General features: G+C 41.6%; 2 protein-coding genes across 2 annotated transcripts in view; one reads left to right on the forward strand and one right to left on the reverse strand.

Annotated features, from left to right (window-relative positions):
- LOC117472626 (ras GTPase-activating protein 1-like) overlaps positions 1 to 8041 on the forward strand; it is a 32049-nt gene extending 24008 nt beyond the window's left edge. Inside the window, exons 4-25 of the mRNA XM_034117924.1 lie at positions 346 to 416; positions 1124 to 1241; positions 1472 to 1503; positions 2095 to 2147; positions 2341 to 2491; positions 2617 to 2695; positions 3457 to 3580; positions 3719 to 3875; positions 3995 to 4082; positions 4391 to 4471; positions 4810 to 4967; positions 5050 to 5126; positions 5242 to 5414; positions 5500 to 5659; positions 5832 to 5974; positions 6452 to 6567; positions 6696 to 6782; positions 6943 to 7010; positions 7100 to 7188; positions 7333 to 7410; positions 7515 to 7661; positions 7749 to 8041. Of these exons, the coding sequence (XP_033973815.1) occupies positions 346 to 416; positions 1124 to 1241; positions 1472 to 1503; positions 2095 to 2147; positions 2341 to 2491; positions 2617 to 2695; positions 3457 to 3580; positions 3719 to 3875; positions 3995 to 4082; positions 4391 to 4471; positions 4810 to 4967; positions 5050 to 5126; positions 5242 to 5414; positions 5500 to 5659; positions 5832 to 5974; positions 6452 to 6567; positions 6696 to 6782; positions 6943 to 7010; positions 7100 to 7188; positions 7333 to 7410; positions 7515 to 7661; positions 7749 to 7832 (2334 nt within the window). The 3' untranslated portion in view covers positions 7833 to 8041. The remainder of the gene's footprint in view (positions 1 to 345; positions 417 to 1123; positions 1242 to 1471; positions 1504 to 2094; positions 2148 to 2340; positions 2492 to 2616; positions 2696 to 3456; positions 3581 to 3718; positions 3876 to 3994; positions 4083 to 4390; positions 4472 to 4809; positions 4968 to 5049; positions 5127 to 5241; positions 5415 to 5499; positions 5660 to 5831; positions 5975 to 6451; positions 6568 to 6695; positions 6783 to 6942; positions 7011 to 7099; positions 7189 to 7332; positions 7411 to 7514; positions 7662 to 7748) is intronic.
- Positions 8042 to 8806: 765 nt separating this feature from the next.
- ccnh (cyclin H) lies at positions 8807 to 13710 on the reverse strand. The gene is made up of 10 exons (XM_034117925.1): positions 13538 to 13710; positions 13290 to 13414; positions 13082 to 13204; positions 12919 to 12992; positions 12006 to 12219; positions 11743 to 11906; positions 11522 to 11592; positions 11303 to 11408; positions 9096 to 9159; positions 8807 to 9020 (listed from the first exon to the last, which is right to left on the reverse strand). The coding sequence occupies exons 2-10, from the start codon at positions 13404 to 13406 to the stop codon at positions 8994 to 8996; spliced, it is 960 nt and encodes a 319-aa protein (XP_033973816.1). The 5' UTR covers positions 13407 to 13414; positions 13538 to 13710; the 3' UTR covers positions 8807 to 8993.
- Positions 13711 to 15217: the final 1507 nt, after the last annotated feature.

The following is a 15217-nucleotide window of genomic DNA, read 5'->3' on the forward strand; positions in this document are numbered from 1 at the left end:
TGCTGATAAAATATTTCAGAGTTGAAAGATGAGTGGGAAAAATTACCATTTTAGTTAAAGTAAAGTCAACCTCAAGTCCTTTATTCAGCCAGCTCAATGTGCAAGGGATTATTTTCCCATCTTCCATATCCCCTTCTTCTTTTACCTTCAGGCAGTATCGGAAGTGTTTAAAGCAAAGCACAAGCTCATGCTAATTACCTTTTTCAGTGGAGTGTGATATCTCCCTGAGGGGGTTGTAGTAGAATACTTGAATTTGTGGAATAATTACGGGGTTTAACATGGATGTGGTTTCAGAAGGTCATGGTTAGAGTGAGAGTTGTATTCTTTGTGTGCATGTTTCCACAGCCTGTAGAAGACAGGAGGAGAGTCAGGGCCATACTTCCTTACACCAAAGTGCCAGATACTGATGAGATCAGGTAATTATCTTTGTGACTATGTAACTGTACATAAGAGACCTATTGTTAAACCTATAGTAGTACAACGTTTTCTCTTCTCTTACGTAAAAGTACTCTCATAAACATGATCCATGTCTGAGACACAGACAGCCTTGGGGATTTCATGGGCTTAAAAATATATAATTTGATTGTATTGCTCTCAAAGAGCAGCCTAGTTCACTTATTGTATTGGCATGTCACAGGCCTGCTCGTCCCCTCACAGCAGCCTGGAAAGCACATCATCTGACTTGTTAAAGAAAGCCAGTCTTGTCCCTGTTATTAAGCTACAGTAGGCACACTTACTGATGACCCCAGCTATCCCTGATTTCCTAAATGTGATCAACATCTGTCTGAAGTCAACCTCAACCCTCTGTCTGCCAGCGAGGCCACTGGCTTAACCCAGTATTCAGACATGCAATATTTACCTCAAATGTTATAAGTCTGAGGAGACACCTGCTGGTAATGCTCTGGTATTACACTGGAAACTAAATAACTCGACTTGCAGTTTCTTTCTCTCACATTATACAGATAACAATGCTTTGAGATGAATTGAGGTTATAGTTTAACAACCGATCGATAGCAGATTTTACAGTGTGTTTCACTACTCTTTATTTTTCCTTTTTTCCTACAATCTGTCATCATGTTATCCTTTTGTCTTAATGGCCATTTTGATTCAATGATATCTTCAGCTTCCTGAAAGGGGACATGTTTATTGTTCACAATGAACTGGATGATGGCTGGATGTGGGTGACCAATGTTCGCACAGAGGAGCAGGGCCTCATCGTGGAGGATCTGGTGGAAGAGGTGGTAAGTACAGCACAAGGTTTCAAATGTATTGTAAATTAAACTCAGTGCTTCAAAAGAAACCAATGTGAGGTCACAATTGATCATACCAGAGTGCCATTAGCAGAGCACCCATGGTAGTGCTATGTTATACGAGTATACAAAATAACAGTCCATAGTCGTCACAAACAATAAAGTTATTAGTCCTTTTGATTTTGTTTCATGACAAATGTCTGTTTCTGATATTCTTCTAGGGCCGGGAGGAGGATCCACATGAGGGAAAAGCGTAAGTTATTATACTCTGATTTCACTTTTCTCTGCTTTATATCTGATAGCAGAACAGCAATGTGTTTTGCTATATTTATACTTTTAAATAACATATCATTACAGGATAATATCCACCATGTGAGATCAGCCTTGTTGTTTGCCTGTATTCTCCCAACATATTTTTGTTTTGTCATTAAGAATAGCATAACGGCACATTATTCACAGCAAGTTCTTATTGTTTCCTAACCGACCATGTCCTTCAGCTTTGGCAAGTCTTAAAGTTTGACAGAGTTATTGATTCAACCCTGAGAGAGGATAGGAGCTCTAGATTCAAGTCTGGCCACATCTAAGCGTTTCCTTCTTTTAACCCTTTGGACAATAGATGGGACATAAATGGGAACGCGTATGTTTGGAGAGCCTAATTCATTATTTCATTCAAATGAATGAAGTGAACATCAGATAGTCGTTTTACTTAGATGAAATCCCCCAACAGTGATGTCAGTATTTTAAGATTTGTGTTTAGAGATGGTGTTGATGCAATAGCCTCTACTGGAAGTCTGCATTTTGTTGACTAAACTACATTTTGAATGTTATTGTATCTCTCAAACAGATGGTATCACGGAAAGATCACCAAGCAAGAGGCCTACAACCTGCTGATGACAGGTATCATTCCTCTGTGCCTTTCATTACCAAACATTGTTAATCACTTGTGACAATATTGTGTATTCTATTTGTCAGAAAAGAGTTGTGAACGTCAAAGTCCATTTATCTAAATATTTAGCTGAGCAGCAGTAAAAACCTTTCTCCCTCGCTCTGATCCCCCCCCCCCCCTCCCCTCTCCCCTCTCATTTCATAGTTGGCCAGGTGTGCAGTTTTCTGGTCCGACCGTCAGACAACACACCTGGGGACTACTCGCTCTTTTTTCGCACCAATGAAAACATCCAAAGGTTTAAGATCTCCCCCACCCCCAACAATCAGTACATGATGGGGGGGAGGTACTACAACAGGTACGTCCCGCATTGTGCCTGCCTCCAGCGGCCTTTACAACAGAATAACATGATATGCTGACGGTTGCATTTTGACTTGTTACTGATGTGCTGCATCATGTATTCTGTCGCTCTCCCATTGGCAGTGTTGGTGACATTATCGAGCATTACAAGAAAGAGCAGATTGTCGAGGGCTACAACCTGAAAGAGCCCGTTTCAGTGCAGGTACGTTCAAAGATACAAATGATATGTATTCTTAATGGGGATACATTTGACAATTTAGCGGTGTCATGTGCTCTTAAATGCTCCTACCTTTTCTGCCATCCAAAGTATCCAAATATTGATCTCAGCAGAGACCAGTGTGGGCCAGAGTCCTGCATCGGGTCGGGTACCCGCGGGCATAATCATAACCTCTGCAGCGCATCAATCTGCTGCTGAGCACGCCACATTCGAAATGGCTGAGGTGAAGGCGGAGCTCGGAGAATACAGCATTTTCAATAACACTTCCTCAAGAGCGAAATCCAATGTCTGGGAGGCTTTTGGTGTCCTCCTAGATGGAGAAAATAACCAACATCCCACGCTTTTTGGGCAAATATGCAACTGCGTGTGTTAATAATTGCACATTTTCACTGCTCATATAGGATATGCGGGTTCGGGTCGGTTTGCGGATCTTGTGACGACGGGTCGGGTCGGTTTGCGGAACTAATTAGCAATATGTGCGGGTGGCGGGGCGGGTTCGGTATTGCACGTCGCGGGTGTGGGGTGGGAGCGGGTCTTGAAAATCAGACCCATGCAGGACTCTGGTGTGGGCAAAGAGTAATAGTTGAACACCACTGAACTGTAAATGTATATTCTGAAGAACATATTGCATCAAACATTTTCATGTTCATTTTATAGCACTTAAAGAAGTTAAAGCAAGGTAAGATTGGAAGGGAATTGATATGATGGTTGTGTGATGGCTTGATTTGTTTTCGTTTTGACTGTAGAACCAAGAACAAGTTCTTTCTGACACAGTGGATGGGAGAGAGATTTATAACACTATCAGACGGAAAACAAAAGATGCTTTCTACAAAAACATTGTCAAGAAAGGCTACCTCCAGTTCAACAAAGGTATTTGTAACATCTGTGTTGTATAGCCCATCAGTAGCTGCTTGTCATATCATCAAAAACATTACTCTGTCTCTTGTGGTCATGTCATTCAGGATCTACCATTATAATAAACGTATATTTGGTTCCTCTCACCTTCAGGCAAAGGCAAACGATGGAAGAACCTTTACTTCATCCTGGAGGGGAACGATGCTCAGCTCATCTACTTTGAGAGCGAGAAGAGAGCGACCAAACCAAAAGGGCTGATCGACCTGAGCGTGTGCTCCGTGTACGGTGTGCATGACAGTCTGTTTGGCAGGTGAGGTGTCAGAATATTGAGCTTGGTCTAATTCAGTGACTTTGGCAAGCTATTTCTTAAAAATGAAGCAACATACAGTACAAAGTAATTTAATATATTCTCTTCTATTCCACCTACAGGCCACACTGTTTCCAGATTGTTGTCCAGCACTTTAGTGAAGAACAGTACATATTCTACTTTGCGGGAGATGTTCCAGAGCAGGCACAGGTAAGGAGCACTGCGCTAACATCGATAACTGTCTCAATTAACAGGGTATTTTTGTCCAAATGGTGGGTTAAAAAAGACACAAAAGAAATGTTCTGCACAAACTGCTGCTTTCTCAGATACAGGAGGCCACTGGACAGTGATGTTCAGTTGTAATAAAGACCTATATGTGTGAAAGAGAACCTGTTGTTTTATTTCTCATCAAACGAACGAGTACAAACTGTCAACAGTTTATAAGGTTGTGAGTGCTTAAGGAGACAGAGCTTATGATCACTTTGTTTTCAAATTCTGACGGTGTTCTGTGTTTGCAGGATTGGATGAAATGCCTTCAAACTTTCTGCAGTAACTTGAGGAAAACCACTCAGCCGACCACCAACAAGAGGCTTAGACAGGTACATATTACATCAATGTGTTCTCATATGCATAAAGTGAAGAGGTAGATGATCAAATACAACAAGCCAGTCGGAAGGTATTCTAAATTAAGTATAAGTATGACAGAGCGTCTACATGATCAGAAATACCGTAAAGTTGAAAAGGCCCAGATTTGAATATCTGAAACAACTTATTGCATTTAGTAAAAAGCAACTGGTTGACCATATCTGGCTTGTAACACATTGAGCAAGTTGTTATAAGGAAAGTCAATTGTGATACTGGTTCATTCCCACACTTAGCTCGACTCATTTCACCCGTATTTGTATGTTTTGTGTGCTAAATGTGGTTTCCCTCTCAGGTGAGCAGCCTGGTGCTGTATGTGGAGGAGGCCCACAAGCTGCCAGTGAAGTATTTCAACAGCCCGTACTGTAACATCTACCTGAACAGCGTCCAAGTGGCTAAAACACACCCGAGGGAGGGGCAGAACCCCGTCTTCACCGAGGAGTTCATCTTTGAGTGAGTCTTGTCAAACTTGCTCCGAATGAATCATATCTTCTCGACTACAGATTTCTAAAATATATGTATCTTTTTGTTTCAGTGACTTGTCGAGTGAAATCAACCGATTTGAAATCAGCCTGAGCAACAAAACAAAAAAGAGCAAAGAAAGTGACATCTGTAAGTACATAAAAAAAAAACCAATGTGATCTCTCTTAGTCTCCTCATGTTTTATATCACAACTGACATCACCCCCTCCTCTTCACGCCTCCCTCTCTCTCTCTCTCCCGCTCAGTGTTCATGCGCTGCCAGCTGAACCGCCTGCAGAAGGGCCAGATGATCGATGAGTGGTTCCCCCTCAGCTCCCACGTGCCTCTGAAGGGCATCGAGCCTGGCTCTCTGCGGGTGCGTGCCCGCTACTCCATGGAGAAGATCATGCCTGAAGAGGAGTATGCAGAGTTTAAAGAGGTCGGTAAACGGTTCTAATTGTCCATTTAATGTCTGCTGCTCTGTTAGTCACTCCAAATGACAACCAAATCATTGTCCTCTGCAGATGATCTTGCAGAAAGAGTTCCACGTCATCTACGCTCTGGCCCATGTGTGTGGTCAGGACCGCACCTTATTAGCAAGCCTCCTTCTGCGGATCTTCAGACATGAGAAGGCTGAAGCCCCTCTACTCAGGACCCTCAATGACAGGGAGATCAGCATGGAGGGTAAGAAAAAAACACATGTTGCATCCTGTATCTAATCAGTACTTGAATATGCAATACTTCTGTTTGAAAAGGCTTCAGAGTGGAGTGTTTCCCAGGGTTCGTCTTCATTGTTTTGCTTCATATGTACAGACATGTATTCATACACTGGTATGACCTTGTGCACTTCTTCCAGACGAAGCCACAACATTGTTCAGAGCGACCACCCTTGCCAGCACGCTGATGGAGCAGTACATGAAGGCCACAGCCACACCATTTGTTCACCACGCTCTCAAAGACACCATCCTCAAGATTATGGAGAGCAAGCAGTCCTGCGAGGTACAGACCTGATAAGGGGGTTTCTTTCCTCAACACAGCAACACAAGTTGTAGGCTATTTCCCCCTGCTCTTATCTGTGGCATTGGGTTCATGACATTGTTTTTATATCATATCAGTGTAGTGGCTCTGCAAGAATGCGATGTACAGTAGATAAACAAAACAGTGACACAACATCAACATGGCTGAGGTCTCAAGGCTGGTATGTGAGTTCTTATTGAGTTCACATTGAAACAAAAGTCTAGTCAGTGCATGGACCATTTTTGTTCTCTTGTATTAAACAAATAAGAAATATCACAAATGTATTTACTAGTGGCTGACAACATTTTTTTAATCAACATTACATGCAACAAGAGATGCTGTTGTCACTGTTGAATAACATGAATTGTATCTTATCTCATGGTTTACAATCATGCATTGTGAATTTGAATGTATTTATCCTAATGAATCCGTTTCTGTCTCCCTGTCTTTGCTTTTTAGCTGAACCCCTCCAAACTGGAAAAGAACGAGGATGTGAACCTGAACCTGTCTCATCTGCTGAACATCCTGTCGGAGCTGGTGGAGAAGATCTTCATGGCTGCTGAGATCTTACCACCGTAAGAACAAACCGTCATATACTCACACAGTGGTGTCGTGTGTTGGCGGTGTTCAAACAGAAATACAAGGTCAAATATCTAATGAACACATATAATAAGTAATTGTCTCTCTGTGATGACCCGTCCAGGACTTTGAGGTTCATCTACGGCTGTCTGCAGAAGTCTGTGCAGCAGAAATGGCCCGCAAACACCACCATGCGGACGAGAGTTGTAAGGTAAGGAAACACGAATGCTCAATGTTGGACCCACTTCGTTTGAGAGTTAAAAGCTTTGAATGTATCTTTCATCAGTGTTTGCTGACGACTTTAAATGTATGCATGTTATTTAGTGCTTGATCTTATTCAGTCTATTTTATTTCCTCCGTTCTCCTCCCAGTGGCTTTGTCTTTCTAAGACTGATCTGTCCGGCCATCCTCAACCCCAGACTGTTTAACATCATTTCTGGTGAGCATCAGCCTACAAGCACATGTAACCCTCTGCTTGTTGTACCACATGTTACAATGTGTGTTATATACTACCTTCTCTTCTTGCAGACCCTCCATCCTCAGCAGCAGGCAGGACCCTCACACTGATAGCTAAGTCTGTTCAGAACCTGGCCAACCTGGTTGAATTTGGTGCTAAGGTGTGGATTATGTACTTAAAACAACAGCATGCAGTATACATCTATATTTAAGGCAGTAGCTATACATCTAACAGTTATATCAAATGGTGTTTTTTTATGTCTGATGTAAGTTATAATTGACTCGTTCTGATTATCCTCAAACAGGAACCCTATATGGAGGGTGTGAACCCTTTCATCAAAAACAACAAACACAGGATGATCATGTTTCTGGATGAGTTGGGGGTGAGCTTTGTGATTTAAATAATCCCAAATCTGATATTCTTCTTGAGAGCCCTGACTCACAACTTTACTTCACAAGCCTAGAACTTTTTCCATTGTATTTGTAGAACGTCCCTGACCTCCCTGAAGCCACAGAGCACTTTAGGACGGAGCTGTCCAGGGACCTGTCCCGGGACCTGGCTGCGCTGCATGAGTTGTGTGTCACACACTCAGACGAGCTGCGAACACTGAGCAACGAGAGGGGAGCACAGCAGGTCAGATTGATGAGATTCACACAGGATAACTCGGCAGCCATGTTTCAGAAAGATGTATCTTAACTCCTGCTTCCTCTCTCTCTGCAGCATGTGTTGAAAAAGCTGCTGGCCATCACAGAGCTCCTCCAGCAGAAGCAGGCTCAGTATGCCATGTCCAACAGCAACAGGTAGTACAGCACTCCTCTCTCCTCCATCTCCCCATCAAGTCTCCTCCACCGGACTGCAGCGCAGAGACCTAGCATGCTCTACCCTCATCACCATGGCAACCCCTCCATCATGTCCTCCTCCAATAGTCCCGCCCATCCCCACCCACCATCTTGTCCCGTTCACCACAAGAGAGCTATGCAACAGCAGCGGAGTACAAAGCCGATGCAGTACTTAAAAAAAAAAAAAAACTCAAATAAAAAAAAACTTGCACCAGTGACCGACAGCTACATCCACGGGAATCAAACTTTTAAACTGTGTTCAAAATTCTGACTTGGGTACATTTCATTCCCTTCATCACGAGGGCCAAATAGAGATTTCCAGAGTTTCGTTGTACCCACAGCACAGGTTGCCAAAGTGTGTCCCCCCTCTTCCTGCTCGATATGAGCTAACTGACATGAAGAAGCTAGTTCTCTCAGTCCCCCTTTCTTGTAACTGGATTATGAGCGATTATGCTTTTTATACTGTAATTGACTGATTTATTTTAAGGTTGTGACAATATCCGCTAAGTGCTGAAACTAGCATTTCTGTCTTGTTCTTTTTTTTTTCTCCTTTATTTTCTAGATTGGAACAAAGTCTTTCAGAAAGTATGGTTATTTTATATTAAGAATAAATTCTCTTGCTGGAATCATGAGTATATAAGACAGATGAACTGAATTTTTTTTCTTCCGATTGTATCAGCTACTTTTTGATTATTTGGTAAAGTCTTTATTGACACTTCTCAATGCCAGACAAGACACCTAATCAGAGATGCCAAGTAAAATAAAAGTGTTTACAGCAGTAATTTTTTTTGAATAGTACAGACTGTATCAGACATGCATGCACTTATTAAACAGTTTTTGTAAAGTAGATAATGGAGTCATTCATTGTCCCCTGACAAAGGTGGAGAAACATTTGCACGCAGTATCATGTGGATTGGTTACGAACAAAGACACACAATGTAGAAAAATATCTTTATTCTTACTGCAGAACAAAGGCAACCCCAAGTTTCTACACACTGTAGAAAAGTAAATATAAGATGTACACTAATGCAAACTTCGTCGTGTTTTCGCTTGTTCTTCCAACCTTGACAGTTAAATACTGGAACTACTATAACAACTTTAAATCAAGACATTTTGGGGTAAATGCTCATGACATGTCTTCGTCACTCATAATCTGCAATGGGAAAAAAAAGCAATTTTAGAAGATTTACAATGTCAGAATTCTCCCTTCAATGCAGAACATTCTCACCTCTTCCGTTAAACGTGGTTCTTTTGTTACATGGCCATCTTCTTCATATCCTCTCTTCCGTTTGCTGCAATACAAAGGTAGTTTTAATAAGAGCAGTTAAATAAGGCAGCATTTAACAGAAAGCAGGGTTACGGTTTTAAATATGTCAAATCAGAAGTTATCTTTGCAAGCTGTAATTGTTGGTGAACTCGGTTTCTTACATTTGTGACCAACCCCTTCAAATCCATGTTCAACACCCATTTAGGTGAATAATGTAGCATGTAGTTTCCCCTATAGCTTCATGATCATCATAAGTAGTTTCCAAATGTCTCTTCATTTTCAATTCAACTTCATTTAGACTAGTAGTAGACACGCCTGGTAGCATTTTACACACAAGTGATTCTCCAAGCTTGTGCCTTTCACAAACGTGTCCACTTTATCTTACAGGACAGAGTGCACCATCATGTCACTGGCTGCTGCCATCCAGGTAATGTGAGTTTTACAGATTTCCACCAGAGAATCAAAGTGTGGTAGTCAGACCACACCGCCAGCCAAAGCCAGGCCTCGTCCCATGAGGTGCCCGACCGAAGACTTAAGTCAGTTTGTATTTATAAAGCATGTGGCCTAGATTCCTAGCAGTTCTAACGCAATATGGCTGTTCTCCATGGGAAAACACTTGCTGCATATCTGAATACTGTCCTTCCAAAGCCCTTCCCAAATGCTTCAGACACCGACAGTGTGTTGAACTGATTTACATTTTGACAAGAAGCCTTGTCGCATGAGACCTTTCGAAAAGATGATTTCTGTGAAGATGGACCTGAGATACAGTCAACTGCAAAATGTGTGAACTTCTTTTATCCTGGTATGCCTGCCACTCCCTCCGTTTGACTGGTTGACATGGAAACCAGACAAATGTGGCACCCTGCTCTGCCACTCCTTTTTTTTTGGAGGGAAGCTTCGAGGAAACGGGGGGAGGCAATCCAAAGCATTGAACTAGTGTTTTCTGCCGTCATCAGGGAATTTAAACACAGCACCTCTCTCCAAGACGACACAAGCCTTAACTCCCTTTCTACTCACCATCTGCCCACCGTGTCACGTGATTTTATGACGAGCTCTTCCTTCATAAACGTCCACCATCTTTGTGTGAGCTACCACGCAGCACTGGAACCACTTGTTACATTTTTTTTATATGCTGCTTTGTTTGTTGATATTGTATCCTTAGGTTTGTATAGAAGTAAATGGTGTTTGTGTATGATCTAGCTGAACAGAGCTGAACAATAGTCTAGGAGTTCGTTCGTAGGAGATCTCTGTATCCTGTCCTGTGCATGTGCTAACCCTGATGGGATCCTGCTTTAGTGTGTGGGCCTACATATATGCTGCTCTAACAAACATCACCTGAACTCCCGCTAAGCCTTGGGGTGTGAACAAAAGCTTTCATGCATTTGCAGTCTTTCTCTCTCTCTCGCTCTCCCGCCATCCCCGGTGGCGTTTCAGTACACCTCTGTCTGCACCGATAGATTCATCCTGAGAAGTCATGCCATGCACAGATTTATCAACTTCAAAGTCATGGAGGGTTGGACTTGTGTGCCTCCTGATGATTCACGCAGCTGCAGAGTCTGAATCTGTGCCTGTCATAGCTAAAGAGTTTACCAAACTGTTTACTGTAGTTGCACTTAATGATACCACGGACCTCACCAACCTCACCAAGTGTTAACAGACAGCCGGCGACAGATAACTGAGCCTAAAAGTCTCCTCATCAGCGATACCAATATCAAATGTGCTACATGGTATAGATGATGTAGGTAGGAATGTGGCGTGCTGTTGTACTTCCTTTCTGTATTTCATACAGCTGATGATGTGTTCCTTTTTATTTTTCTACCTGATACTGAACCTTGAACCTTTTGCATCTTAGATACGACAACCTGGCTAAAATAAAACTGTTACTATGTATGACAATGAGAAACTTGAGTTGTTTACTTTGGTGTGGCGGAATACAAATTACATTGGTGTTTACAAAACAGTCCTATTTAGTACCCCTAAACTAAAAAAAAGGTGCCCAAATTACACTAATGTTAATATTAGGACCATATAAAAAGACTTATTTTTGAAACTCTACAATAAAATCACCTTTTCTGACTTTTAAAATGTAGCAGGGTATAGTGTGATATTAGATCATTCTCTCTGTATTGGCAATCTCTCAACACGAGCAGTTGACTTCATCTACTTACTTGCTTGAAGTGGCAAATTCAGCATGAATCCTCTCCAACTTCTTTTTGTAAGTATTCACCTCCTCTGGTTTGGGAAGTTCGTACTTCTTTAGGATGGTTTTCATCCCTGAATGAACACAGATAAACTTCACATTAATCTCCGCTAAAACATGTCCTGTGTACCATAGTGGCTCAATATCACCATCCTGTGGTGTCGCATTGAAGGTGCGGCTCACTCACGTCTCATGGATTCATACATCTTTGAGAGAGTCTCCTTGTCCTCTTTCATCCCCAAACACTCATTGAGGTAGCTGTGCATTTGGAACAACAAACAAAACAATGTTTTACCATTTAATCATTATCATTCTGGCAGAACATTTTCCCTTAATTGCTAAACAAACCTCATCATGTTAGCTTAGCATTGTTCCATTGTTATGAAATTAACAAGTCCAACAACCCACCTCTCCATGCTGAGACCGGCTCTGGAGGCGCTGTTCAGAATGGCTGTTAGGGCGATCTGAGAGGGGGGGAACAGCAGTCCTGCATCTGTAATGGTCGCCTGTGTCAGAAAGTCATCCGCACTCTTCCTCAGTGACTCTGGGTTCTCTAGCGCTGGGTATCTTGTCTGAAATACATTACAATTACAACATATATTATACAGGACACATACTCAGCTAGATTTGCACTACGAGTGTATTAGAATAACATATGATGATCGATCTACCTTGAGGTCGATGAGCAGACCCTCCATGGGTCTGTAGGGGTTGTGGACCACCAGGTGAAACTTGAGTTGTTGGATCAGCAGAAGCTCGAACTCCAGGATCTGCTCCAGAACCCTTTCCTGCCCGGCCGGGGTCTCCTGCAGAAGGTTGCCCACAAACTGGGTGCTGGACACGTTGAACTCATCCACTTTACAGGACAGGTATGCACACGTCAGCCTGAAACAGGGAGGTGAGTTTGTAACCGGTTGTGTACACGGGTAATAAAAAAGGCTGAACAAAAGGCTTATTAGCAGTTTTGGTGAACTTAAACAATAGTTGGATTGCAAGTCAAAAGTTATAATTGTTATACAAAACTCTTAAGAATTCCTAAACTTATAGCTAAATAAAGGAATATGTTATACACTTGATATAACATTGATTGGAACCTAGATTGAAGTGAGAAATAACTCAATAAGTAGTGTTATGTTAAGTGCCATCTACATTCACTCGACACATCTTAAGCAAAGGATTTTCCCACTTAAGTTGGGCTAAGAAGCGATATCTTAAAATATATTTTAAAATGTTGCATCAATACATACGTACTTTCCCAATATTATCCAGGCCAGTTTGCCAACCAATATGAAGACTGCACTATTGTGTTTTTAAACCAAATGTCAGATGTGGACTGGGTAGAATACAGGGAACTGGCACAACAAATATACACACCCACTTAAAATTACTAATAAAAACTAAAAGCACAGATAATAGTTTGCTAACATGAGATATATGTTCCAAATTACATTACTTCCATCATTTAAAACACAACTGGAAGCCATTTTGTGTTGTATCCTATGCTTAACTGACAAGTAGAGGAACTAATTGGTCATGGAAGATTTGGAAAGGCTTGCTTATATCATTTTAAACATATGTACTCACATTATTATCCGAGGATGGTACTCCATGATGGAGTTGAACAGGTAGAATCTCCTGAAGTACATGATGGCTGTACCCTGCACAGGTGAGAGACACACGGGTCAGATATATACAGGTAGTATGGATATTTTGACCACACAGATCATGAGAAAGCGCACACACATACCACAACAGATTTGGGCATTGCAGGCTTGAAAGCGTTGCAGAAGTCCATCATCCTCCTCTCATAGTGTCGGAATAAAACGTCCTCCTCGTGCCGCTCCATGAACGAGGACTCACTCAGACCAGGCTGATTCACAGAGGCGCGAGGAGGTTAAGTAAACTGTCACACATTGTCTTAATTTATGTATTATTTGGTGTTATGTACTTCTTACCTTCCCACTTTCCAGTATCTTGTTACGGAACTTCAGGTTGGCCTTGCATCTCTTCTGCTCAATCTCGTCTTCATTTTTCCATATCCAGTATTTTCCCTGTGAACTGTTGTGGAACATGGCTGCTTCTGCAAGAAAATTGGAAAGCAAAAATGTCCAAATAAAGGCGAAGAAAACAACATTGATAGAAATTAAAAGTTAACGTAGCTGCTCACAGTGTTACAGGTTTGCGCTAACATCAATTAACTTACTTTATTTGTGTCTAGTCCATTCAAAACTGGGTAGCGTTGACGAAGAAAGTTATGTAGTGAGGTAGCTGTGTACAAACAGCCTCTTTAATTCCTCGTAAAACTTGAAATTCACTGTATAAAAAAATACAAACACTAGCAATAATAAAACTGCTGCACGTCGCCACTCTGTTACGTCAGCGTTGTCCCTTTTTGATGACGTGCTGCTACCGTAATTTAGGATAAAAGTGCGCATATAAAATGTATTTATCAGTAGCTCGCTCTCCCTCCCTCTATCTATCTCTCTCACACACACACACACACACACACACACACACACACACTTTAACAGTCACACATTTGTTTTATTTTTAGGCTTAAAGAGGTAGCCTTTCTCATACATCAGCATGTTTACAGATGCGTTTATAGCAGGTTTATAGTTGTGGCTAGTGTTTAATTGTAAAATCATATTAATATAGCCTGAAAATTACTATGTATTTAAAACTTAAGTCCCGATCTATCTTTTATCAAAAACACGATTTCTTCCATCCGGGATCAAAGGTTGAGAACGAAAGATAAACCTAAATAAATGAAAATGATCGACGGATGCAGGCCTACATTACGTTGCAGGACTAAGTGTTATACATCCAACATTTCAGTTTTTCTCCAATTTGATGAAGCATTGTTGCCTCCACTTCCTTTGTTTTCCCACCCTCATCTCACTGACTAGATGAATGGAAACTGGGTGTTTCATGACCATGTTGGTCAAATTCCTGGATTTGGATCATTTTAGATGGAAGACCATAACAGAAATTGAATCACACAGTGTGTTTAGAGGGAGCTACTCAACCCCCACCACTGTTTCTGTATACCGTAATTTGCATAAACATGAGTAATTTATGAATAATAAATGCCCTTGCATTCAGCGGGAGCCACATTTGCATATCACCGCAGCTACAGTTTTATTTCCTTAGTGCGGTGTTATCATGAAGCCCTTCAAGCCTGCTTAAACCAGAATCAAAGAAATAATGCTTTACAGGTATGTGCTGAGGACTGTTTTATTATCTTAATCTCTTTCTCTAGAGGCGGAAAAGATTTGTAACTTTAATGTCTTAGCTCTATCTGTGATAGGCTTGTAAAACGCGGTCAATGTGCGCAGGCTTGCATCTACAGCACCCATCGCTCGGGCTTGCCCTGTACATTGCATAAACATGAAGTGCCGATGCATTATTGATGAGACCATTGCAACGTTTACTGTATGTGCGCGCACTGATAGGGCGTATAATGCTTGCGTGCGTGCGTGACTGTGTGCATGTAGACTATAGGCTACGTCTGACTTGTCAGTAACCCAACACCTTTCCTTCTGCTATTTCGCATAATCTCCCAGTGTGGAGCAGATAACTTATTTTGTATTTTTGTTTTGTGTTAGAATATTTTAAAACATATGTATTTTTCTTTCACAAGGTGTGACATTTACTATTTATATTTCCGGCAGTAATGAGACTCAGTCAATGCCGCTTGCAGTCTATTTATTTAAGGCAAGAAATGCATTGATGCTGTTGACTCAGATGCAGGCTGCAGCAAGTAAAATTCTTTGTAAATAAGTGTGTGTGTGAGAGAGCGGTGGTTTGTTAAATTGAAACGAAGTGTTAGGTGAGGTTGTGTGTCCCTGTGACTGAACGTTGTGGCTATACAATCTGACAG

The sequence above is a fragment of the Trematomus bernacchii genome, unplaced genomic scaffold, assembly GCF_902827165.1.
Source record: "Trematomus bernacchii unplaced genomic scaffold, fTreBer1.1, whole genome shotgun sequence".
NCBI classification, from domain to species: domain Eukaryota; kingdom Metazoa; phylum Chordata; class Actinopteri; order Perciformes; family Nototheniidae; genus Trematomus; species Trematomus bernacchii.